Source organism: Anopheles funestus, chromosome 2RL (genome assembly GCF_943734845.2).
Source record: "Anopheles funestus chromosome 2RL, idAnoFuneDA-416_04, whole genome shotgun sequence".
Taxonomy (NCBI): domain Eukaryota; kingdom Metazoa; phylum Arthropoda; class Insecta; order Diptera; family Culicidae; genus Anopheles; species Anopheles funestus.
In genome coordinates, this window is record NC_064598.1 from 45,373,939 (window position 1) to 45,400,352 (window position 26,414).

Below are 26,414 nucleotides of genomic sequence, written 5' to 3' on the forward strand. Positions count from 1 at the left end.
GTTAGTTAGGTAAATCTTCTTTGCTGGCTAAAATCAAGAACACTAACGTTTGTCGGCTCGGGATGCGTTCTCATCCACTGTTGTGTGTCATATGCATCATGCTCATACCATGATGCCCTTCCAGCACGAAACGATCCATACAATGGATCACGAGCTACCGTGAAAAGGTGATGTGTTTTTTGAAACGCACCCCCGCGCACGTGTGTTTTAAACGCAAATTTGTGTTTTTACTTTCGTACTGTGTGGTTGTAGGGTGTCGCGAAAAGAGAAGAGAGAGCGGGTGCTAAAACAATCACACATTGTTTCACATGTAATTTGAAGCCATTTCCTACCAGTGTGTAGTAGTAGGTGGTTCATCTTGCGCAGGTGGGCTGCAATTTTTTGGAATTGGGAGAGAAGCATTGGGCGCGTAGGGCACTTGTTTCCAGATAGCGACAATGAAACGTTCCCATCGGTAATGAGAAAATAAGTAACCGATTATAATATTCCCATTTATTGCTCACACGTTCACGGTGTATGTTGTGTTCTTTATAATCTGCCGGATGTAATCTTACAAAACGTAGTGACGAATCGGTTATCGTATTGTGTGAAGTATGGGGAAAGAGTTTCAAAGAAAACAAAATACATAAACACTTATACATATATTATAGCTACAGAGAAAGAGAGAGAGAGCGAGAGAGCAAAGAGAGAAGATGGGAGAGAGCTATTTTAAGAGCGGATACCGTTGCAGCCAATATTTCTAAAGTCCCCACAACATAGTTCATTCCCTCGCTAGTAATCGAACGGTGTAACCACGCGTCCGGCGCAACAATTGCAACAAGTTATCGATAAGGTGTGACCGTGGTGAGGCTGGTAGTAGTTTGATTTTTTACTGGTAAATAGTTTCGGTACGAACCGATTGCGTTGCACATTTTCTTAACACAACATGAAGTGATTAGGTGACGGGTACGAACTAATGGAGACGCTTGGTAGCTGAACGAAAGCAACGTGTGGCGTGTTTTGTGTGCGAAGTAAAACAGACACTTTTTTTTTGTTTTTTTGTTGAAAGGTTTTTGTACAAATATTAATCGTTCATCACATTTGTCACGCAAAGTTATGAAATTCGTCGCACATGAATAATACACACAGCTTTGTAGTCAGTACCGACATAACGCAGGCGTCGGATCGTTCCCTCAGTTGATCAAGATGGGGTTTCGATCAAGAAAGCAAACGTTCGATATTTATGATTAATTCACGTACCAAAAACAAAACCATCGTACCCGCGTTTGATAGTTCGATAGTTCGATAGTGATGGCTGTTAAAGTGGATAGCAATAAGGGCCCCTTTCGAATGGTTGCAATAACTCAACCCCATCCGGTGTCAGTATGAAAAAAAAACACCTCCATATGTACAAAAGATTATCACCACGTCTGATAACGCTTCCAAATGGAACCATTTTAGTGGGGGAGACTTCATCATTGCTGACACATTATAGTGTTAAGGTTTACTTTTGCTTTCTGTTGCTTTTTAAGTTTGTGGTTAGTTTTATCTGGCCGGTTTAATCACCAGAAGGTACACCTGAAACAGGGAGGCTGAAAAAAACAACAAGAACACTCACATGTGTGCACAAGAACGAGACGGGACAGATAACGCTAACGGCACGACAAAACGCACCGACCGAAAAAAAAGCATTAAGGGGGGGGGGGGAAAAACCTCCTCACCAGAAAGCGTGTCCCATACAATGTTTCTGGTGTACAATAATTCCGGTGTTTGTTTTTGAGCTCTCCGTCCACCGTCCGTTCTGCGTAATCGTTGTTCAAACAGAGAATTCCGATACCGGCGATACTATACAACTGCACCACGTACTAAGCATTGCTAGGTGTATGAAACGGAGAGACAGAGCGAGAGAAACCAGAAATGCTTTCGTAGGTTTCGCAAATACCGGTGAGCAACCGGCAAGAATCATACACCGGCCAGATAGATCTGGGACTAGTGTGTGCCGTCATCTGTTAGCGTTCGGTTGCGGGAACGAGTTCGGTGCTGTACGGAACAGATCACCGCGGTGACGCATCACGCTATCCCGCAAAAACAAACTTAGGAAGGCGAATTACGACGATCCACGGCCACCATACCGTGTGGGTGCAGGCTGCTAATTGCCGGAGTTGAAAACCGAACAGAGGGACGCTCTTTTTAAGGTGTACCATCATTAGCCATCCTCCACAAATACTGGAGAGCATAGTGCGGTGTGTTGTTTAGGTGCGTACTGTTTGGTGTAGAAATAAGGTTTTTTTTGTCACTTCAAACAAAAAAAAAGCTAGCACCAGCAAGAAGAGTCTTCCAATGAGAGCTTAAAGAATTCGACGTTGTTTTTTTCTTCAAGTTAGTAAAATGAATTACTTCACTATTTGGGGTGCAACATTTCTAACTCACCGAAACAGTAGATAGACTTTGATTAGTGTCAATGAGGCTACCCAATTGAACCGCATTCGAGATCGATTGCCCTGTTCGCGCGTACGTGCTGAAGCGTAACCAACCGTCTTCGAGCCGATTCGATTTCAAAGGTCAACCAAGCATATATATACACATTTGCCAAAGTTGTCCATATTCCGTTTGAATATAACACGTAGCGGAATGGAAATGAAGCATCCGGCATGGAGCGTTTCCATCGTCCAAGCCCTTTCTTTACCGGGCCATGTTGTGGGTCAATATTTGGCTAAAAATAAAGAAACCGATCTTATGCAGCAGCATGGATGAATTTAAGTATGACTACGTACATCCCATCACTTCCTGCGTGCAAGCTGCTCCCAATATCGACGTACGAAGTGACGCATGATGTGAGCTCCAGTTCACAGGGGGGAGCAGTGAGGGAGTGAGGTTTTTTTTTTGGAGGGACTGAATATGAATTTGATGAAATATTTGATCACCCGCCAAACGACGTGCAAATGGTGCAAGTGTGTGTTTGCGTTCCCGCCAACCAAACGCGTTTGTCGAGTTCGGGAGTGAAACGATTATTTTGATACCATTTCGGAAGGTGGCAAATGTCTAGCTTCTTTTTTTTTGGAGGTCTCGTGCAACAACAATGGTACCGAACTACTAATATTCGATTACAACATCAATATTTCATCGATCGTGTGTTGTGATGGTTGGCCCCATTTCGTGGCAGGAATACATTGACATCACCATTTCCCTGAGCCGTACTACTGTAACGCGTTACTGTTGTACATCCTTTTTGCTTGTGTCACTGCTACTAGACACCCAATTGTAAATAGCGCATAGGGGTCTCACAATCACAACCACGCCGTGTTACTAATGAGTCATTGCTGAAGGTGTTTCATACCGATTTGAAATAGCTTTGGGGAAGGGATTGTAACACCCCATACGACGCATATGAGAATATTCCATTTATGAGCATTTTATGAGCTACCGTCAATCACGTGTTGACAGCACACAAATGGACCAATAACCATAATTTGGATGCCACCACCCAAAACCCTGCCTTCCATCCGTTCGCTTATCGGACATCTTCTTCTTTTTCTTCGTCTCTCTGCGAGGCGCTTGGGTGGTACGATAGAGGAATCCAGCTTCCTGGGCCTTCCCCTATTACTCCCCCGTATTGGACTTGGACGCTTTAAAACCTCAAAGATTTCCCAGACCGGCAACTTAGGCCATATGTCGCCGCTTATCGGACATAGGTGATTTTATTTATTATCTGCTGCTTTGTGCGAGGAACCGGCACAATCGAAAAAAAAATAATATCATTTCTCACGCAAACCGGATCAGCTTAAATTTGTCTCCATCAACGATTGGGTTTTGGTTATCATTGACCCATTCGCAGCCATGCAATAAGAGTAAAAATCAAAACAAACACAACATCTGTTCAGCCGTGAATTGTACGTTATCACACTTCCAACGAGTGGCATTTAGCTGGGTGATAATGGGCCTTTTTGCGCTCTCTCTATCTCTCTCTCTCTCTTTCTATTTATTCTGTTTCTAAAGTTTAGAAGTGATGAAGTGTTCGAAAAAATGTGTTCTTGACGCAATAGCCTTATGAGTCACTACTTACATCTTACACTAGCGTTGGCTTTTTCCCGTTGTCTCATCGCGATACTAATGATTGACGTAGTGCTGTTTGCTTGATTGTTTGGAGGCTTTCGTTAGCTGTGTATCTTACAATTTGTCAAGTATTAGTTCTTTTTTTTTTGGGAAAAAAATCATCAGCAAAGAGATGTGGATTGATGTGATCTTGGATCGAAAGAAGTATCTTTTTTCTAATGCTAACAACATCACACAGTGCTAAGAGCATTAGGAAAGAAATGCTTCTTTCGATAATGGAGCTCAACAATTAGCATCTCTTATCCTTTTTTTTTGCATTACAGAAGGGAAATAATTTTTCATTGAAATTACCTTTCGACTTGATAAGCTACTCATGAATCAAAACAATGCGATCTTGATAGTACAGTACATCTCGATAGTGTAAACAATTTAGTGTCCTTTCGGTATCGATAAGGTCAGCTTGTTTGCTAATTTAAACTTGTAAAAGCTACTTTGTGCCTAGTGGAGATGAGTGAATAAGAGTGAGTGAGTTGAATCTTGACTCAGCGCGAAGAGATCTTTTTGACTCATTAGTGCGGACTAACGACTCACTCTTTCATGTTCGAAATCACACAATATGAGTGAGTAAAAATCCCAAAAATTATTTGTGGCTGTATTTGAGTGATTAGTTGTTATAAGTTTGTATTAGACATTATTGTTAATTTTAACTTTGTTTTTGTAAATTTAACTGTTGTGTAAAAACTATTTATTCGATTTCAAATCAAATAGTTTAGCGATGCAAAAGTGTTACTAATAGATTCAAACCATTATAGCTACTCTGTTTTAACTACTTTAAAAAAGGGATTGTCTAATGCCTATTTTCAAAGAAGTAGAACGGACATGGCCATTGCATATTATTGCAAAAGACATTTAAATTGGTTAATAAACTTGCTGCACCTACATATCTTTGTAGCACTGTACAAATAATTGCCAATTAATTAAGTTGCGTACTTTATATCTGCAAAGGCCAATCCTTTATTTTCCCTACTCGAAAGTCAGTTCAATCGACCAAAGTTATCATTTTTCCCCGTATCTCTTATCCATACGAACATTATCCTTTTGCGAAACTCGTCCTCGTTTATATGCTCTTGTTGGTTAGTTTCATACACAATTCCAGTACGAATGGTTCACCTTTTTCCCGCGTAGCACACACACACAGTCACAATGCAGTCTCAATTATGATTGTGAAGTCATGTACCATTCTATCCTCCTCATTTGCGGAGCCGACCGCAATGATCCATATCATCGTATTTGTACCGACCATCGCAAGCCCCAACAACGCGTTCAAATATTGACCAATCAATCAATTTTCTATTTATCTAATCCTGAAAATTTCATCTTCCTTCACCGTCAAGTAGCACCCTTCGGCTTTCCGGGTGGGGGGTTTTGCTTTTACACCGTTACCGGATTGTCTGTTGAGGTCCGTTGCGTGTCGTTTGATTTCCTTTCGGTGTCCCGAACGCGTAATGATGTGCTGCTGTTTGTTCCGAATAGATCGACCACCTGGTCCTGGTGGATAAGAATCGTTAACCATTGGTGTGCAATTAGCGTACAAAACATCAAATCGTTACGTTAGCGGTTAGACTGGCCCCAACTTAATATATACCGTTCAGAATTGCTGCCTACGATGTTTACCCGCATACATTTGTTCTTTCTTTTGCTGTAAATTATTTCCTGCAGGTAATGTTTCATACTAACATTAGCGACCAGTGAGCAACATTACCAAACTTGAGCGGAAACATCGGGCGAAAGAAAAATGACACCTAATGCGGTAGAAAGTGTATCGACAGACACCGATCCGAACGCTGGTTGCGTTCTTACAGCAAACATGGACACGGAAACGCTTCGGAAAAGGAAACAGGACACCCGAAGTACAATCAGCGACCAAAACAACAACAGTACAGGCAGCGACAGTGGTGGTGGTGTTAATCACTGTGATCATGACACGGGCACACCCTTTCGTGCCCAGATACGGTGGCCCGACTTTTTCGCCCAGCTGTTCGTGCACGTTGGCTTTCTGATTGGAGTTTACTATTTGGTGACATTCCGGGCCAAGTTCTACACATACCTATGGAGTAAGTGTCCTTGTTGTACATGTGTAAATCGCTTGCAAACAGTGATTGTTTTTTTGTTAAAGTAAGAACGTCTCTGTCGCTTCTGGCTTCTATTCCAAAATAAACGGGAACGATTACAGGTAGAACTGGAAAATGAAATCAAATCAATTTGAAATGGATTCCGTTGAAAGCTGTAAGATTTGTGGTTATATTAATCAACAAAGCGTACAACAGAATCGATTTCAACTTGTACAAGTTCCAGAAAGTATGAAGAAGTCCAGCTCTACCTAAACACATTCTAGTTCAACTTGAACAGAATTATGCAATTGTTCCAGCTTTTATTAATTTTTCAATATATTATCCTTTCTTCGTTTAGCCCTGGGATTGGTGTGGGCCACCGGATTAGGTATAACGGCCGGTGCTCATCGGCTTTGGTCCCACAAATCGTACAAAGCCCGTTGGCCGTTGAGATTGTTACTGATGTTCTTATTCACGATATGTGGCCAGGTATGTGTCTTTGATTGTTAAGTATTTCGACATGTTTTATTACATTTGAGGTCCTGCAATAGGCTCAATGTAAACGAGTACGTTAAGTATCCCAAGAAACATTTCCTAAGATGCTCTTTAATGTTAAACATGTTTTATTAAAGTTTTACCAATGGTGTATTATGTTACTTTTCATAGTAGATTTTACATGTTCAACATCTTTACAAAATTTTAAAGGATAACAAAAAATCTGGCTTTAAAAATCAAAAAGGATGTTACGTTGGAATCACAGTATTAACGTGATATAAATTGCATCTCAAAGCTTATTTACAAAATTAGTTGAAAATTTCACTTTTTAAGAACAATTAATCTTTACCCTACCGAATATTTAGATCATAAGGACTTTGCCGTCTGATTATTAATTATTTTTTTCTTCATTAATAATGACAATGTAAGAACATTTGTTTGCGTTAGGTAGATGTATTAACAGAGCTGTACTATTATTTTATTAAAGTTTTAAAACAAACCATGAAATTTTAATTGCATGACAATAACAGCATCGTAAGAAGCATGATCAACGTCGTTTTTTATCGTTATTTTGTATTCCGCGTTTCTTAATTGTATTGTATTGTATTAAATATTGTATATTGACTGTTAAATATAAAGTTCTGATATTTGTTAACAAAACTTTCAATAAATAGCCATGTATACCAAAAAAGGCTGCAAGGGCCCCATAAGATCTGTTAAATATAAATAATAAATATAAAATAATCAAAGGGAAAATGTTATTCACAATCAACTACTTGATTTTAAATGTAGGATAATTTTAATACAAAAAAACGATCTTTGTTTTTCACATAATAAAACTGTTACTTTGCAGTTACAATCAATATGCCATTATGTACTTAAAACGCGTTTTAAACCACGGATGCTACCACGTGCTATTAGTTTTAAAATTTTGCGCCTAAAAGTAGGCAATGTTGTATTGAATTTTAAATATTGCTTTCTCACGCACCTTTTTTATCCGTTACCCTTCCTATTTCCAGCGTGATGCATACACGTGGGCACATGATCATCGCGTACACCACAAGTACTCGGAAACTGATGCCGATCCGCACAATGCCAAGCGTGGCTTTTTCTTCGCCCACGTGGGCTGGGTGTTCCTTACCCCACATCCGGAGGTCGTCGCTAAACGGAAAATCATCGACATGAGCGATCTTGAGGCTGATCCGATCGTTATGCTTCAGCGACGCTTTTACATTCCACTGTTTGCGCTGCTCGTCATTGGATTGCCAGTGCTGGTACCCTGGTACTGCTGGGAGGAGCAGTTAACCATTGCGTTCTGGGTGTGCTTTACGTTGCGCTTTACCACCACGCTCAACATTGCGTTCTTCGTCAATAGTGTAGCGCACATGTTTGGCAACAAGCCGTACGATAAGAGCATCAGCCCGGTGGAAAATTTGGCCGTTGCAATCGCTGCAATGGGCGAGGGTTGGCACAACTACCACCATGTGTTTCCGTGGGACTATAAGACGAGCGAGCTGGGAAGCTATCTGTTCAACGTGACCACGGGATTTATCGATTGTTTTGCACGTCTCGGATGGGCCTATGAACGTAAGTGGGTTTTTATTTCGATGTTGAATTCGGCGCACACTAAACTATCCTGCTTCGATCTCTTCCAACAGGTAAATCCGTGCCACCCGAAGTGGTCGCTCGACGTGCGGCCAAGTGTGGCGATGGTACACGCTTTCTTACCGATGAGTACGCACATCAGGATGCCGTGTGGGGTTACGGCGATCAGGACATACCAAAGGAAGATTTAGATGCTATTGTAAGGACGCAGCGCTGATCAATGAATGACACAGTTGACCTTGACATTCAACAAAACGAGATCATGGGAGTAACGGTTTTGTAGTTTGTTTGTAATACCACAATCAGCTTTACAAGAATGTGTTGCAGTGTTAGTCAGTTATTGATTAATGAATAAACAACTTTTTTCATTTAAAATTGAATTGATTTTTATGCTTTTACTTGAGCAAAGAACGCATTATAAAGTGAATAACTTTTGATACGATTTTGGAAGATTAGTATGCTTATTTACGGAGAAGTTTTGCTTCGAAAAGATAATAAAAAAACAGAAACAATTCTAATAAACTGTCCAGCAATAATAACTAACAGCAGAGTAAAAAGAAAAACAATAATCTCTTTGTTTCACTTCATGAAAGAGTCGTCTGTTTATTTAACTGTTTTTTTTTCTTATGTAATATGAAGCTCTTCATTATCTATATATTTGTGTGTTACTGTACCAAACCGATAGCAAAGTTTTACCCCGGAGGGCTGAAAATAGCACAAACAACCCCGCACACGTCCTTCGTCTTGATGTAATATTTAAATTCATACTACAAATCTAGTTTTACGAATCTGGTTTAAACGCATATGGTAAAGTAAGCGTAAACAATCCCACAAACACCACAAAGCACACCTCTATAGTGCCGAAAACTAAAACTACTACAGAAAGGAAACAACCGCTCACACTAAACGGAATCCGACCTCGAAGTAATCGGATAACGCGTCCGGCTTTTGAACTTCAAAACTACGATCCGTCTTGCGTGTGTTGAAGTTGCGCACAAACTCAAACCCTGTGGACGGATTCGCCATCCGTGTGTGTGTGTGTGTGTGTGTGGATCATGGAAGATTTCCGTTCAACGGTGAACTTAGCGACAGCGATATTACACCGATAAACGATTACGTTATTCGTGGTATTTATCGCTTGCAGCAATACTGCAATACAGCAAGGTCGGCCAATCAACCGGAGCCAGTGTAATGCAGTGTCTCTAAGATGTCGCGCACCCCGAACGTACGTTCTCTTCCGGTTGGGGATTTAAAAAAAAAAAACAACAACAACAAGCCACCATATTTCCCAGTTCCAGTGATCTGGAGTGCAGTGAGTCGCGGTCAGCACTAGTAGTCCCTGTAAGATGGAATTCCCCATCGATCGGCCGCATGTTTACAGACTTAAATGCGCTTCAATTTCTTCCAGTGAATTCGATTCAGCCGTCATCAGAAGGTAGTTCAACGTAGTGAACGTTCCCGATACTGGTTGTGGCGCAGTGTGAGAATAATATTTACATTTGATTGCATAAAAATCATCTTTTTTCTTTTCAATTCCACTCTCCATCGAACGCTGAGCTTCGTCTGTGCCGTTTAGGGTGGTATAGGGCCTGCACGGGTAATGCCGGTCACGGTTGGGCCTAGAATGGATGAACTGTTTGTGAACGTGTTTTATCGGTGCGGTACGTAGCAAAGAAGTGTGATAATTTCTTTACGATGCGTAAAGCTTGCAGGGTGGTTGAATATTCCAGCAGGTATCACGCATGGGGTCAAGTTTTCCGGGTTACCGGTGTGTAAATGTTTTTTTTTTTTTTTTGCTGCGGGATCGCATGTGTAAAACAATGTTTAAAATTTTCATTTTATTTTAGAGAAGTGTTAAAGAAAAGGTGTAATAAAGATAAAATACGACACATTAATCTAGATCATTCTGGCACGTAAGTGAAACCCGGTTTATATCATCTTTGATGACAAATTGCTTGAAATTAGTAATTTAAAAATGATTAATTATAACACAACAACATTAATTAATTTTTTTTTTTGTAACTTGAATTTAATTTCATGTTTTGCAATCATAAAAACTATTTTATTAAGTGCTCTTTATGCTTATTTATACCTTGCCACTAAAACCATACAGTACGATCGTTAACATAAAGGAAACGAAAGGGCAACCTTGGCCCGGCTACCCTTTTTTTTCTTCTCCTTCCGATCCGATCGCCCTCTTTCATCCTGTCCTGGTTAGTGTATCACTGCCCTTCCCTCATCCTACCCCATGTGGCTTTTCCTTCCTTTTACCATACGCTGCGAAGCGCCGCGAACGCATTTGGTGGCCTTACCTGCCGGCTCGCAATAATCCAACGAACGCACCACCGTCAACGTTTATTCGCTATCGAACACTCGACCTGTACGGAGTGTGTGGGCTGCCCGCGTCATCCGTATCAGAACAGGTAGCGCTTACATAGCGGTGCTGCTCGGGAACTGCTAGCGTGGTCACATATAGGCGCATGTGCGCGCAATCGCCACCACACAGAGAGCTGAAACCATCACGGTGACTTCAACGCAGCACGGACGACGAACCGCGGATGGAATACGTAGAATATCACTTCGTGATTGTCATCTGCCTTTAGAAGTAGCTAACTGAAGGCATTAACACCGGGATACAGTACCGGGAGGAAGGCACACACAAAAAAAAAACAATACAGGGTAACAGCGTACGGAAGCGCTGTTGACGATTTTCCGCAGTTCGCGATTCAAAGTGAGTGAATTTTAATCGATCGTAATGGAAGGTTTGATCGTACAATCGTATTGGGTTAGGAAAGTGGTGTGATGTTGTGCATGTATTAAGCAAAAAATATTTCTTTAAGTGTGTGTGTGTGTGTGTGTGTGTTTGTGTGGAGCTGTAAGTGTGCTTGATAGGAAGGGCAAGGTTGGATGATCTCGTCTCGATTGCTGCCCAGCAATACCCGCCGATCACGCACAGTTCGTTTATTTTACCTTACATTACTAAAGCGCATTTTTTTTTCAAAAAAATCGTTACCATGTTGTAATGCCATTGCTAAAACCACACTCGCGACGTCCAACAGTCGATCCCACCATGTGTTTGATGTGGATCTTCACGGCGTGACGTTAGTTCGAGACTCTAGCGTGGAGCTTCTTTTACGCTAATCAATTCGATTGTTTTGCACGTGCGTTGCGACACTCGTATGTTTGCATTGGTGATCGCCGTGCGAAGGATGAAATTATAATGCCGCGAACGCTAAGTGGACAGTGATAAAACCTGTGCCCAAAGAGACACGCACGAATTAGAGCTAGAAAAAAGCACCCATTTCCCCCGCCTAATTGAGGCATCCAGCAAAGACAAACATCAACAACAACAGGAACTATAAACACACATACTATCACTCGCACACAGGCTTAAGCTGCGCGCTTGGTCTGGTTATCAACTGGTGTAGCTGGTCACCAAAGCATGGCAAAGTTTGGCTAGTCGTTTTAGTGTCACAACATTAGTCAAGGTTAGCACAAAGTCTAGCGGTTCGGGGTTTTTTTTTGTTCACTCTTCTTATAAGTCGGTAATAGTTTAACTGAAACTACTTTACATGAGCTTATTACCGCCTTTGAAGACTAGGGCTAGGGAAAACGAGTGCTTCAGAAGGTCGTTGAGGTTTTAAACCAAAGCACCAAAATTAAAAGCCGTTTGGACCCATTAACCGGTTAATGTTTCGCGGAACAGCAAATGGCTAACTAAACATTCAAATGAGACTAAGCAATGAGCAACTGAGGAACCACCGACAAGGGTTTTCTAATGGATTGCATCAACGCAGATTACGCCACAGGCTGAGCATTTTCGGTTGAGAAAACAATTGCTCGCATTATTTGCAAGTTGGTGGTATTTTCGTTTTCCCACCGATGTAACATCAATGAGTAACAAATGCGTGTGGGTTTGCCTTCATTTTTCCCTCCCAGCCAGGGTGGAGGGGGTCGGGAAAATCATTAACAATGGGGCGCGGAACCCCAACCCAACTGCAATGACTGGCAGAACTCCCGGGAAAAAGGTCAATTAAAACCCATGGACAGTTTTGCAAATGGATGTGTGTACGTGCATCAACGAATATGCGCGTGTGTGTGTGTGTGTGCGTGCGTCTTTATTACAATTTTAATTGCGTATAATGGTGTAATGGTTGTTTTTGTTTGCGTTCTATCGAAAAATTAACCGCTTGGCTGTTGCTTCACTAAAAGCACAATCACCTTAGGTGTGTATAGTCTAGTTTTACAGTGAAGCATTCTTCCGTCCTTTACCGTTTCGATGGTTTAAACAGTGCCGGAAAGCACCATGTAACCATGAACCAACATCCGTCGTGGGCTTTGCCATTTCGATCACCCATTGAATTATGCATACTACACCGATCGATACGGACCTGAAGACGCCACAGTTGTCCAACGATGTCAACGAACCGTACCAAACATTCGAATTCCAAAAAAAAAACGCGGAAAAAAGTGATGATCGTGCGTTAGAACGTATATTAGCGTATAAATCTGAACCCGATTTTAAGCATACTCCTGTCTAGGAAACAAACCAGTTTAACCGGTACCGCGGTACCGATTCGTCTCCGTTAAAGCGTTTCCACGTGCGTTTCCCGAATTTCATCGCTATTCGTCGTACGACGTATCAAACAATGGCACGCATGATAGAATCTCTCTCCCGAAACGGAAACGGTGGGACATTCGTCTAGATCTTCATGTTTATCGCAAAATTGTAAACTCCACCCAAACCGATCGTGAGTTTCGTTCGATAAAAAAAAAGTGGCGTTTTAAGTGCGACTCCACTACGATTGCGTGATTGCATATTTAATGTGGATTTAGATTAGTTTTTTTGTTTGTTGCTTACATTACGCGCCAGTTCAAGTGTGATTTCAACGATTTACACCGCGTACGGCGGTTAGTTTCGATTCTTGAAAGTTTTCGCAGAAGTTTAATGTCTGAGGTTTAGCTTTACATACGATTAACCTTTAACCTTCCGTAGTCCACTAACGATGCGATTGCGTATCGCTACGGGCGTATGGGGGGTTTTTTTTTGGTTGCTTTTTACCCCATAAAAAAGTCATTGCCTATCGTAGCGGACAGTTAAAAGGTAACCTTATCGGACCAAAGTCCTTCCAACTACTGCCGACTGGAGGTCATGTTGTGTCCTCATTAAATAAAAAAACGACAAACCAAAGCATCGGTAAGCGGACGGAGGAAATTTGAATTTGTCCACCCTCGGAATGCACGATACATCGTTCATATCTCAAATGACTCCCTTTATACCATCATTTGTCTTCAGTACACTGTTCACGGCCACACCGTGTCTTACGGTTGGGAAAGTGAAAGGATACGGATTGCACACACCATTCGACCATTCCAGATTGTTGTAAATCTGAAGCGAAGTGACTTCAATGCAATCCTTGTAATTATATTTCACGACCTTCAGCGAGAGCAAGTACACCCTATCCTTCCCGCCGTCGGGCATTGGCGAAACGGTTTCAGTTTTGCGGCACGTTGTGTACCTACCAAGTATCTGTTGTAAAACTTCATGACCCATAACAGTGAGCATGATCTTGGTTAGTGATGGGTACCATCGTTTATTTGCCCATGTCTTCACTGTTTTCTTGTTCCCTTAATTACGTGCAAGGTGAACCACTGTAACACAATTTTCACTACGTATTATTGCCCACTAGTAACTCATAAAAACTAGAGTGAAAAAAAAAGACTTTACTAGATTGCGTTTTTCTTTTTTCAGATATAAAAACGGACGGACGTACGCGGACACGAGCAACGCTCTCTACCAAATCACAATGGCTGATCACAATGAAAACTTTGCACCAAATGCGGACCTGGGTGGCTCATCGGATCACACCAAGCAAACACAGCAGCCACCAACCACCATCGGTACGAAAGGTGATCAAACGCAACCCACCGGAAGCGTCAGTTCCTTCTCGAGGGATACGAAGCGAGAGGCTAGCTGGCCATCGGTACTGTTCTACATACATCTAAACATTCTAGGCGTGTACGGAATTTTCGTTTTATTTTCTCATACCTCAGTGATAACGTGTGTCTTCAGTAAGTGTGACTGGTCTGGCCGGCCGCAGCAATTATATTGATATTGATTGTATCTCTTCACTTTATTGCAGCATTCTTGCTCACATTATGCGGTATCTTGGGCGTCACGGCTGGGGCCCACCGTCTATGGGCGCATAGAACGTACGAAGCCACCACATTGCTCCGCTTCACGCTGATGATCTTCCAAACACTCGCCGGACAGGTGCGCCAAACGCCTAACGCTACACCCGTTACTGCTCGACTGCTCGACTTCAGCACGGGTCGAAAGCTGGCACGATCGCGAAAGCTCAAAAGCTCTTTTTTTTTCTCTTTCGTGTGCATATTTATGTAAATTCACAGGGCTCCATCTACGACTGGGCACGCTTACACCGGCTACATCACGAAAAGTACCGTACCGTGGACGATCCTTACTATAGCGATAAGGATTTCCTTCACGCCCAGGTGTTTGCCAACATACGCAAGCTAAGCCCACAACAGGAGAAGCTGCTGGAAAAGATCGATATGAGTGACCTAGAGTCAGATCGGATCGTTATGTTTCAGCGGCGCTTCTACTGGCTGCTGTATTTGGTACTTTTCGTACTGCTGCCGATCAACGCACCGCTCGAATACTGGGGCGATACCGTACAGGCGGCCATCTTTGTAGCATTCTCGTTACGCTATCTGATCGTACTGAACGTTGCCTGGCTGATCAACTCGTCCCACTTTGTCTGGGGTCTCGACAAAAGCCATAAGCAGTCGGATTCCAACATGGTGTTCCTGGTAACGAAGAGCTATTGGCCGCAGTATCACTATCTGCTGCCGTTTGATTATCAAAGTGGCGAGTTTGGGAACTATGGTAAGTACACCGAAAAACGCAATCGGTTCCATCTTCCAACACAACCGCTCATTCCTATGTCTAATCCAGGTTCCGGGTGTACTACCGCGTTTATACGCATCTGTGCTGCTACTGGACAAGCTGAAAAGCTGCAAACCATGACCACCGAGGCAGTCAAGCGAGGGCTCACGATGGCAGTCAATAGTGGCAAACCGATCGTCGAGTGTCTCAAGCAGGCCGGTGCCGAAGATATGTGCAATCTGAAACGTGAACACTATCTCCAAAGTGAACGACTTCACTAGCAACCGGGTTGGGGTGACAACTATTTTACCTTATAAGTGCCTTTCCCTCAGGTCCTCCCACCAAATACCAGTGCATAATGAAAGATTAATAATTTATTGCTTGCTCATCAAAGCACATTGGCTTACCAGTTGCCATATGACAGATATGTTATTTTGTTCTATACAATCCCTTCGGTGCTGATTGCATCGGCACTTTGTTGCAACTTCATCTGCAATGTCGCATTGCAAGTGAATGTTCTCGTATCTATTTGTAGTTAAGCTTCTGGTTGGCGTTAGGTCTGATGTCATTCCATTGCGGACAGAGAATCAAAATCAAACGCTTCTTGTCAGTGGCGGATCAGGCCCTTTGGAGGCAATAGGCGGAAGAGTTATTCGGAGGGAGTGGGGGTGGTCTATCAACACAAAATTGCTGATCGGGAGGGGAAGAGGGCGGGGGAGAAGTTTATAAACTGACGACTGCCAGAAATTGTTGTATCAAATAATTATATTAAAAATATTAATTCAGATATTTGTTATGGAACGTGGTTCACTTTCCTGTGGATAAACGATAGTTTGTGCGCAGGAGACTTTACTTTCATAAACCACAGAACTTAATTTACTTTAGAAGACAATACTTCTTCTTCACGGCCCCTTTGCTTTGACTCATTGCCATTTTCTTTTTTTCTCTCTCTGACATACACACGAATTAAAATACACAAATTCACGTAATAAGCATTAAGCTCATTCAGAAAAGGACATAATTTTCTTTCACCAAGAAAAACGGCCGACACTTGCATTTTTTTTTCTGTGCACAAAAGCACATCCACACTTCGACACGCATTTGGCACATTTAAAACTCCAAACTTGCCTACCATGGCTACATTTTTCAATACACACATTCACAAACACAAACGTAAATAATTTGCGAGCTTAGTACACGCACTGAGTTTAAATTTCCTTACACTCACACACGTATCCTCGCAGCGTTAGCGTACAACAAACTTCGCTGACCACAATGATGGCCTTAACTTTGGTGTAAGAACTCAAGAATGTATATTGCCTGCGCAGGTGCGCGAGATGGAATAATCTTGTTTGCGCTTAACTTATCAACTTTACTTATGACTTATTAAATTTTCGAAAGAGTTCATAAGAAGGCAAACACACTACCTCCTTCTTCATTAGGATCCTTCACTTTGCTTAATCGTTTTTTTTTCAAGCTTTACCGTTTTCGTACCTTTTCCTTACAAAAAAAGACATAATTTAATTGATTTAAATTACAAAGAGCGATGAAAATTTTGCACAATTCGTACACGTGCGATCACAATTGTCACTGCTTTACATCACATCAACACACGAATTGATATACTAACCGTTCTTTGTTAGTCAGATCAAGGAATAAGATCCACGAGGATCACTTTTTGGCACCCAGGAAAAAAAAACTCTTGCAACATTTTCTGTACACAAAGGGCGCTATCCACACAGTACCGAAAGCTTTTTTTTACAACACGAACGTATCGCTGTACGATCGCTACTGATCACACTGTCCCCTTATCTCATGATCATTATCGTTATCTGCTTCATTACCACGACACTTCTCTCATTCTTTCACAAACACACTATGTGCTCCTCATTTAGAGACGAATGAAAAAAAGCTTCGTAAAAACTAATTCACCAACTCTCCGTTCTTCTCGATCAAATCCGTTCTTACATTTATGGCTTGGAAAATGTAGGCATATGAACTCTTTTTAAGAACATCCTGTTGTAATAAACCCTGTTGCGGTGATTAGTAGGAAAACTCTTTAAAGGAGCATAAGTTCGATCTTGTGCCAATGAATTGCTTAACAAAGGGGCCCCTCTTCCATATCAGCGTGTAAGTGAGTGTGCCGTAGCTAGAAGAAAGTACTCCTTCTGTTACCAAACGTTCATACACATTTCCGTTCTTGGAGGCATCCCTGACCGGCGGCCGCCTACTCCGCCTACCGTTAGATCCGCCACTGTTGCGCGCGTGTGGATACTGTATAAACGAAGGGATCCAACATCCAGATACGATTAGATGACAATTTATGCATGGGGAGGACTAGTTGTGAAATAAAATAAACCAAATTAAATTACACCATTAGCTATTGTTGTTATATTACATGTTTGGTACTTACAGCGCGCATTGGGGTAAGCTGTGTATTGTTTGTTGTTTTAAAACTATAACGATTTATGAACAAACATTTCTGAGGCATTGTTCTGAAATAATAAATTATTTGTGTATGTTGGTTTTTAATAGCTTATAACATTTATATAAGTAAATGATCTCCTTCTTGGCGTAACGACCTCTGAGGTCATGCCGGCCATTTCTGGCTTACGAGACTTATTTTATGTGATTTATGGTGTATGTGATAAACGGCGCAGGTTCCACACGACAGCACTGGAGATCAAATCCTATCCGGAACATTCCTAGTTAAGCCAGAAATGGCCGGCATAACGTTAGAGGTCGTTAAGCTAAGAATAAGTTTGAAAAAAAATATATAACGACGCTCTCTCACGCTAACACGCCTGCAAAATTATTTCCGGTGAAGACAAGGTTTTGTTTTTGTTTAATTTAACATTTTATCGTCAAGATAGTTTACACATGTTTTGTTCAATCAAAAAAAAAAATAGATTGAAAACTGTAAAAAAAATAATGTGTCCTATCAGCGATTCATTGAACCAGGTTTTATGTATTTTCTAAATGCTAGGAATATCTGGAAATATTTTGAATATTTTGTAATATTTTTAAATCAATATACAAATAAATAACTAAATTACAGACCGAAGACGCTGTCAAACCTTCAAAACTCAAACGATCTTTTTCCAAACCATCTTTATGTACAAACAATTTGTAGATTTACTCGAAAATACACGAACCATTTGACTACGCCATTTACTAGAAGAAAACGGTTTTTTTATTTGTTTCCCGTTTAGTTACTTTCAGAAAGGAAGGTCTTCGTTTTTTGCTTCCTTGATACTTAATTTATTAATAATAGTAAAGTGAAATTGTATGCAGAAAATTTATTTTAAAGTATTTTAGTTAAAGTATTTGCAATCTATTTTCGGAAGCAACTTCGTCGTAATTGAAGAAACACATTATGTAAGTCAAGAACCTTTTATTTTTTCACATTTTTTTTAAACATCAATAACACGTTACAAGTGTATAGTGATTTTTGAACGAAACGTGCTCAAAATACGCGTGTGTATGTGGGGGATTTTTTATATTAAAATCGTAAGAGCTTAACTATAGTCCTTTTCAACCAGTATTGCACAATGCGTATATTCTCATAGTACTAACTGTGTTTTAAAATTGTTGACTCCCATGGATGCGAGTTGATTGTGCGTAAAGTGTACATAAGCTGTTATTTTATTCCAGTATAACGACTAAATGTCGTACGGTTAACACCGCATGTGTTGACTAAATACAACTTTCACAAGGCAAAATATAAGTTGTTAGATGAATTGAATTGTACCATAACTTACATGTTCGTACGTTTTTTAAAGTGATAACACATTAACTCGATGCCGATAAAAACGATAGCTAATGCAGAACCCATGAGAAACAAGTAAAGCTGAAATGTCGTACTGCCCGTGGAGATGCGATGAAATTGTTTCTGTTTGACACATTTGCTTCGACGTCGAGCAATTGCTTCACTAATTCGATTGTTCAAGCCGTTCGAATAGTAGCGCAATATTCTGTCAATGAGATTCAGTACAATGTGGATTGCGATCGTTTAGTCTTACCCTAGAATCGTACTTTCCCAAAGGTACACTTACTCATAGTTAATCATTTTGCGGTACGCATTACTGGCGGGCATTATAAGTGCAACCATCTGTTCGATTCCATCCATTTGTATTTCGGTAATCTACAAAACAATTGTAATATGTAGCATATAAACAAATTTGTTTGGCTTTCGAATTGGTTTACTATGACCGCAACGATACTTACGTTACATTGTTGCTCCTGATCTAGATCTTCCATTGCCTTGCGCACAGTTCGCGAGTTGCCGATGAGTACATATTTCGAACCAAGTACACGCTGTAACCCATCTGCGTGTGATGAAACGTACAGCGATTCGTCACTTTGCATTCGTTGTATTACCTCATTCATTACGGGATCGTAGCGTTTCTGAAAGTTTGCCAAAGCAATTCGGTTAGCGTTCTACTAATGGTCTGGTTGTGAAGCATCCATTTTTCAAATGGATTGTTGATGAGATCTTCATTCTTTGTTTTTAGGGTTGCATTCAATTCACATTAATAAGATGCAACTTTTTGTCGAAATTTGACCTAGAAACATAGAAGAACATCTTATACACCGGGAAATACAGGAAGCAAACAGTTTTTGTTCAGAAAAAAACAGAAAATTGAAAATTTGCAACAATCATTCAACCGTGACCGTCGTGGAAGATATTGAAAAGTACCCACCATTTAAGATGTTTCGTTTATTGTCATGGGATCATTGGCCAATGTTAAACGCCAAACTATTCAACCGTAGACATAACCGTAAGAAATAATTAAACATTGATTGGAGGAACGCACAATTTTCAGTTCGAGAAAATCAATCAAATTGTTGTATAAAATCAAATCAAAACATCTTCATAGCACATAATGATCAATATCTTTAGAATTACATTAAAAAAAAAGTTAACTTCATCATACATAAACTTCCATTATAATTAGTACTAACACTAGTTCAACTATAATACGTAGAGGCAATTCTACGCGGTTTCCAAGTCACCTTTTTGAGCGAGGCACAGTGGCTGTATCCCAACGCAGACAAAAAGAAAGTACAACAAGAAACCTCAATAATTCAGTCATTCAATGTTTTTTTTTTGATAACCTCGGTGCTCTGAGCCTTTTCCAGCTCGGGGCTCCTTTCAGCTCGAGGTCACCGCAATCTCTTCGCTCTTAAGATGGTCCACATTGTACGAGGCAAAATTGATTTTGTTACGAAAACCAAACCAAGTTTTCGTCCTATCACCAGTCCTATCCTATTTCTTGCACAACAGGAGTGTCATACTTAACGAATTCTGCGAGGCAAATTCAAAAAAAGAAAACTAAATTCTAACCGACTGCCCTCAACTTTACGCCTGATTGATTGTATTGATTTTGTATTTTCTAATTTGTATTTCATGTAAATTTGCAGAAAACATGTTGATTTCCAAAAAAAAAAACTATATTAAACATTTCAAATGTTAAAGCTTTAATGAATGAATATTCATTTATATTATTTAAACAACGTTGCATAGTATATTGTATTAGAACAGGTTGTTTTGTGTGCCTGGCAGCAAAACTGAGCTAAGATGGTGGCGCACTTTTGGCACCCATATTGTACAGCAAAAACCCCCCTCTTTTCCCCCCTTTCCCCCAAAATTAGCTACAACTGTATAGCACTTTACATTTCCTGTTCCAAAAATTTACACATGTTTTGGTTAACAATTCACCACCATATGCAAACAAACCACTGAAAACACACTCAAAAATGCGGAAACTATTTCACCCGAAAATATCGACCTTCCAACTATGGGTTCTTATCTTCCTGCTTAAAAACTAACCTTTACGATTAAACAGGTTTTCGATGCCATTATCAGCTCGTATAAATGCGTACCCGTATAACAGTTTGATCGGTCGTAAAGTTGCCCACAAAACCGATGCGGTACTGCTTTGCCATCAGCAACGCTTCCAGATCGTTATCCACATCCACGTCTACCGACAGCTGGGAGGTGATCTTCGTCAAGTACGTGCAGTACATGATGGAGGAAAAGTACAGCGCTACCAGTATGATGATCATGCTGGACGAAGAATTCGGACGTACGGAGCTACCCTGTTGCGCAAAAACACCAACGAGCCAAATGCAGGCATCGCCGAACGAGACAGTTGAACGTGCGGTTCTGCTTGTTGTTCGCCGACCATTTGTTACATTGAACGCCAGTTGCAAAGATACGCACAGTAACGTTCCCAATGCTAAAATCGGTAGCAGGATTATGACCAAAATTTTCCACGCTCGCTCGTGGTAACCTATATTTGCCTGGTGAATGTATAAGCCGAGACTGTAAAGTAGCAATATTTATGTGATGGAAGGGAAGACAAGAACGACAAAAATCGTAAATAAACATCATGCAAATTTTGTAGCCACTTGCAGCTACTATTGAAGGTACTTACCGTTCGTGAAAAATAGGCAAAGAGTAAGCAAACCACCCATGCAAACGTTTGTTGAAGTGATTGGTAATGGTGAGTTGAAAGTGAAAATCGGTTTCGGTTTTTCGGCTTCTTCTTAGTTTGTACGTCTCCATTCTGATTCTATACGAAAGAAATAGCATTTATCATCACGCGATGAGCTGATTGTTTAGTACTTCTTCGTCTGCATGATAAACGATCTTCGGGCTCACCTTGCGTTACGAAACAACGGTATGCTTTGGGCAACGTAGGTAGAGTTTATATGTTTGGCTGTGCTGGTGTGCACCATAATCATGAGATCCGTCTGATCGAAGAAGTCGTTCCGTTGCTCAGGTGTTAAGGCCTGATGCAGTACCATCTGCCCCGTATCGTTCATTTCTGCGGTGTGAACGAAACAAAGAGTGAAACCAAGTTATAAAGAAAACAGTCTTCTATTATGGTCTTCAGATGAGCTAAAGCTCATCCATTAAGAACTCAACACAGCTCCATCCTACTGCTTCGCAAGATCCTATCAGTTTCACCTATTCGCCCAGAGGTCTTCGAAAACCTTTGAATGATGTCACCGAGAGTAGGACACACCCCGTATTCATACCCTTGCACAACGGCACAACGGCGGATCAATGTTTGTTTTCTCTAACGTTTGAGTTATGACCAAAATGCATGTCTAGTCCACGATCCACCATCACCAACACTGTCCCGAGGGCAATCCCCGAGCGAAAGTTTTAACGTCTGCATCGCCACAATGCCCAACTCTCAATTACCTACCGCTCATACGTCCGCTGGCACAGCTTCAAAATGTGCTGCATGGATGGTGGCATGGAGTCGCAGAATCTTCACCATATTTTAACGTTCACCTCCCGATCTACTCCCGCCAACGGTTACACATCGTTCATTTGCCCCGTGTACACACCCTGGCTCACACAACCATTAGTGGTCGGTTGTGCAATAGTGGAGAATACCGAATGGCGTTAAAACGGTTTACGGCGTCATATAGCCACACAGGTACCGTGATTGTCCTTTTGTTGAACTTTTGCCGAGACCGCGAAGGTTCAGTAGGTCAGGCATATGAACTACACCGGGTTTGAATTTGCGCTAGAGAAAAGATGAGCTCCGTGAGCTGTGAGCGTGTGGGACACGCTCATGAAATGCCCCAGTACCGATCTAAGTACAATGTGAGCAATGGGCAAGTATCCATTAAGAGAGCACAGGGTACAGTTCGGTTGCCTGTGGGGAGACCTCATTTTTTGGACGACGTATTACGTCAGACGCATAGTTACTAGGTACATTTAATGAGATGCTCACTACTGGTTAAAACGGGACGCTAAGACATTCAAATCACCACGACGGAGGATCGCGTCAAAGTTTTTATTTTCTTTTAGCCTTTTCTATTGGATCTTAACTTGCTTTATTGTCCATAAACATATTCTTCTACTTTATTCGCGTTGCCTGCCAATGTAAGCCCTGTAAATTACGGAGGTAAAAAAACGATTATTACGCCTCAAATGCGAGTCCTCCCCGTCATAATGTATTACTAAACATACGCCCATGTGAATGATTTCGTTATTCATTTTTTTTTGCTCGATTGCGTAGTTTTGTTCCAACTCAATCCATACGCACATTCTCAAAAAAAGAACCAATACTCAAGCAGGCAGCGCACAAAACAGACAATTTCAAACTTTTATGCGATCGGTTTCACGTTTACATTCCACCTGCTCACCTTCATGGAAGTTAACCATGGTTATACTAATTCTACTGCCTCGATTAACCACACAATGACTGCAAGCCGGAGCAATCTGCCAAAATTGGTGTGTGTATTTCGGATAGCTTCCTTTCGGCCAGGGCGAGAGTGTCAAGATCATTTAAGATTTTACGTGCTCGATACCTACCTAGCAGTTCGACCGCAACGTCAATCGTTTTGGTGCGTGTTTTAAGCCGATACAGTTGCCATACGGCGACGTTGCCTCTGCCAGTGTGCCGGGTCGGTAGCATCAGTGTAGCCACCGTTCGGTTGGGTGTTTCCGGGTGAGCCGTAATCATTTGCATGCGCCGTACGAATCGTTCTATAGGCATCATCTTCCGCTCAAGGTGAATCGGACGATCGAAGGGATGCGTCTCGCCGCTTCGAACCATCACGCACCAAACGTTCGAGTCCGCCTGTATCGGCAGGTGTTGAAGGGCATACCAAACGTTGTGCTCATGGGCAGATAGAAACAGAAACATCCACCGATAGAATTCAACAAAGTAGGATTCCTGAGCGATCTTCGAAATAGAAGGCAAGATAAAAAAATGATCAAGAAAATCATTAAAAACCTCTTTGCCATGGTACGTGCTGACAAATGCAACACCATTCCATACAGCACACACTTACGAATTAATGAAAAACGCTTAGTGTCCTACCTGTCCGAAAAGGTTCGCCAGCTCGTCGGTGTCCACCATTGATGGCTTCATTACGATTGGCACGATAATAGCTAGCCGATGCGTTGCCAGTGGAAGCCGTTCACCCGTTCGCAGGTGACGTCGTACCGACACCCGTACGCCAACCACGGTCAGTCGAGCAAACAGCTGCCTGGCAAACGTTGGCCGATTGGCTGCGGTACAAATTGAGATAGCAACGAATCATTTACAACGCTTAGCAAACTCGGACGGCCACCGTTTCACGATGAAAGTTTCAAATAGCATATATCATTAGCAGGCCTAGACCGTTTACATAGAACCGCAGCGACAAAAAGCAAAAAAAAAAAAAGATGACGTACCGAAGAACTTGAAGCTATCCAGTAGCACCACATGGGAGCAGTCAGTGTATGCGATCAGTTGAGCCCATAAATCGATGCCGGGCTCGTGCGTTAATCGATGAACGTGCGTGCTGGCACGATCATTTCGCCGGAACGCGGTGGACTGCGTGAGTGGTGTGAAAATTAGCGTCAGCAGTGGCAGACACAAAATCGCCAACGAAACTTTACACATTGTTCTCTTCAATGCGGATGGTAGCTGTAGATGTTTGTTTGCAATCGATACATTTTTTTAATAATCGCAAACTTTTTCTTATATGATAGGGGTTTACCATTAAACTATGATTGAAATTTGTTTATAAATCTTAGCGATATATTAAGGTTTGTTTTGTTATATTCTTCTTTTTTCGCACTACCAACTCCGGAAATCTTGGACTACCATTTCTAGCTTTCCTTGACATTATTCACCCATAGCAGAATAGTAAGTCCTTGTTACAGGGGGACGGTCCGGATAAAATTGGATACCCGATACTGTCGTGTAAGACCGACACCTTTGAAAGAATGTTAAATTCGCCAACAATAATTCTTCTAACTATTTAAAAAAAGCCATTAAACTTAATGGTGTTGAAGCTTCATCACTGTTAAAAACTTTGAAAAATTTGATAAACGTTAAGAAAGCACGAAGATCAGTCAGATCAGATCAGTCAAAGATTGCAAAAACAGTAAAAAATAATTCATCTTGACACGGAAAGTCCTTATGGTTTTAATAATGACAAAAAAATATTGTTTTTAAGACGAAAATTCTTCAACTCGTCCTCACCATAAGCTTAACAAAGTTTTCAAGTTCCAGCTGTAACGTTGAAGCTCGAAAACCCTGAAAAACTTAACACCGGCATTATAGAAGGATCAGTCTACAAGACTCATCTTCAAAAGTATTTTCAAAATAAAAACCTGTTCAGCACCGTAAATAGTAATAATAAAACTTATATTAAACACATGAAATAGAACTTTAACAAAACATGTTAAAGACTTAAAACATTAGAAATTATATCGTGGGAATAAATCATAAAAAAGATCATAAAAGAAAAATAATTAATATGAAAAACTATCAAGATAAGATAAAAATCGTAGAAATCGCACTGTTATTTAAAGCATGATACTAAAACACATGCGTAAAAATCAATTAAAAAACTGTTAAAATATCTATAACGCCCTCGTTTTCAAAACGACCAGATTGTTTAGGGTCTTTGTTAGACAAACTAGTTATAATTAAAATTAAAACGATCCTTCTGTCGAAACAGTAGACGATTATGATCGTTTCAACCTTCTCGTCGCATACCATACCAGACTGTTAGCAGACCTACTATCTGTTGCGCTGGTAGTTCGTACGATCTACGATCAAGTTGACATTTTTATAGCCACCAAACCTTCCTAAATTTCGAACCATTTCCATAGAGCGTGTAAAGCTGGTTTCAAACTCCAAAAACGCAACCCTGGACGCATAAATGCACTGTATTGGAACCAGCGCTAAACGTCCCACCGCGATTAGATCGGTTTGTATACCGTTCATAAACGTTCGCTTGAACGATCTATTCCTACGCACCGAAGCACGTTCATCTGCCCCTCCGTCGATTAAACGTGTGGACACCTTTCACCGAAATCGATTCCTCCAATCGTCCAAACGCACCGAAGCTACCTTTCGTGTAGGACAAGTGTGTCTATTATGTATGTCCCTGCGCTAGCCCAATATACGTAATCGACGGACATATGTCAACCTAGCGGAAGCTTTGACGATTTCCATGGTGAGCAACCTTGAGTTTTTGGCAAACGTTAATCAAGGAAACGAGAACTGAAATCCACTCTCGCTATAGCCGATCGGTCGCACAAACGTTACTTCGTGCTTGACGCTAACGAATCTAGCCCAATCGATCTGTTTTGCGTTTTGTGCCGATTTGAAAGTCAAAGTGGCATGTCCTGTACTGGTTGAGAGTTGAAATTTTTGTTTCATTTTGCAGCTATTTCTATATGTTCAAAATATCTTAACGTGTTGGATATACCTCATGCAAGAAGCTTGCTTAAA

General features: G+C 41.1%; 3 protein-coding genes across 10 annotated transcripts; 2 read left to right on the top strand and 1 right to left on the bottom strand.

Annotated features, from left to right (window-relative positions):
- Positions 1 to 740: 740 nt before the first annotated feature.
- On the top strand, positions 741 to 8,618 carry LOC125765389 (acyl-CoA Delta-9 desaturase). Of its 6 annotated transcripts, XM_049430438.1 has the most exons (6): positions 752 to 874; positions 1,512 to 2,235; positions 5,752 to 6,146; positions 6,502 to 6,632; positions 7,658 to 8,225; positions 8,297 to 8,618. In XM_049430438.1, the coding sequence occupies exons 3-6, from the start codon at positions 5,828 to 5,830 to the stop codon at positions 8,458 to 8,460; spliced, it is 1,182 nt and encodes a 393-aa protein (XP_049286395.1). In that variant the 5' UTR covers positions 752 to 874; positions 1,512 to 2,235; positions 5,752 to 5,827; the 3' UTR covers positions 8,461 to 8,618. The 6 variants fall into 6 exon arrangements, with proteins under 6 accessions (XP_049286393.1, XP_049286394.1, XP_049286396.1 ...); XM_049430436.1 differs by lacking the exon at positions 1,512 to 2,235 and having other exon boundaries at positions 741 to 887; XM_049430437.1 differs by lacking the exon at positions 1,512 to 2,235 and having other exon boundaries at positions 744 to 874.
- A 1,813-nt stretch (positions 8,619 to 10,431) lies between these two features.
- On the top strand, positions 10,432 to 17,529 carry LOC125765391 (acyl-CoA Delta-9 desaturase). Of its 3 annotated transcripts, none has more exons than XM_049430442.1 (5): positions 10,432 to 10,974; positions 13,996 to 14,315; positions 14,387 to 14,517; positions 14,655 to 15,150; positions 15,220 to 17,529. In XM_049430442.1, the coding sequence occupies exons 2-5, from the start codon at positions 14,051 to 14,053 to the stop codon at positions 15,429 to 15,431; spliced, it is 1,104 nt and encodes a 367-aa protein (XP_049286399.1). In that variant the 5' UTR covers positions 10,432 to 10,974; positions 13,996 to 14,050; the 3' UTR covers positions 15,432 to 17,529. The 3 variants fall into 3 exon arrangements, with proteins under 3 accessions (XP_049286399.1, XP_049286402.1, XP_049286401.1); XM_049430445.1 differs by lacking the exon at positions 10,432 to 10,974 and adding an exon at positions 13,290 to 13,440; XM_049430444.1 differs by lacking the exon at positions 10,432 to 10,974 and adding an exon at positions 13,502 to 13,801.
- A 1,260-nt stretch (positions 17,530 to 18,789) lies between these two features.
- LOC125760767 (uncharacterized) lies at positions 18,790 to 21,143 on the bottom strand. Its single transcript, XM_049421199.1, has 3 exons — positions 19,378 to 21,143; positions 19,206 to 19,294; positions 18,790 to 19,124 (listed from the first exon to the last, which is right to left on the bottom strand). The coding sequence occupies exons 1-3, from the start codon at positions 19,537 to 19,539 to the stop codon at positions 18,908 to 18,910; spliced, it is 468 nt and encodes a 155-aa protein (XP_049277156.1). The 5' UTR covers positions 19,540 to 21,143; the 3' UTR covers positions 18,790 to 18,907.
- Between the last annotated feature and the right edge of the window lie 5,271 nt (positions 21,144 to 26,414).

Bases quoted from the DNA above. Each gene is read 5' to 3' on its own strand.
- LOC125760767 (XM_049421199.1), bottom strand. From the start codon at position 19,539: ATGAATGAGGTAATACAACGAATGCAAAGTGACGAATCGCTGTACGTT. The intron at 19,295-19,377 runs GTAAGTATCGTT...ATTGTTTTGTAG, and splicing joins ATCAGGAGCAACAATGTAAC to ATTACCGAAATACAAATGGA. The intron at 19,125-19,205 runs GTAAGTGTACCT...TCTCATTGACAG, and splicing joins CGCAAAATGATTAACTATGA to AATATTGCGCTACTATTCGA.
- LOC125765389 (XM_049430436.1), top strand. From the start codon at position 5,828: ATGACACCTAATGCGGTAGAAAGTGTATCGACAGACACCGATCCGAAC. The intron at 6,633-7,657 runs GTATGTGTCTTT...TCCTATTTCCAG, and splicing joins TATTCACGATATGTGGCCAG to CGTGATGCATACACGTGGGC. The intron at 8,226-8,296 runs GTAAGTGGGTTT...CTCTTCCAACAG, and splicing joins TCTCGGATGGGCCTATGAAC to GTAAATCCGTGCCACCCGAA.
- LOC125765391 (XM_049430442.1), top strand. From the start codon at position 14,051: ATGGCTGATCACAATGAAAACTTTGCACCAAATGCGGACCTGGGTGGC. The intron at 14,316-14,386 runs GTAAGTGTGACT...ACTTTATTGCAG, and splicing joins AGTGATAACGTGTGTCTTCA to CATTCTTGCTCACATTATGC. The intron at 14,518-14,654 runs GTGCGCCAAACG...GTAAATTCACAG, and splicing joins TCCAAACACTCGCCGGACAG to GGCTCCATCTACGACTGGGC.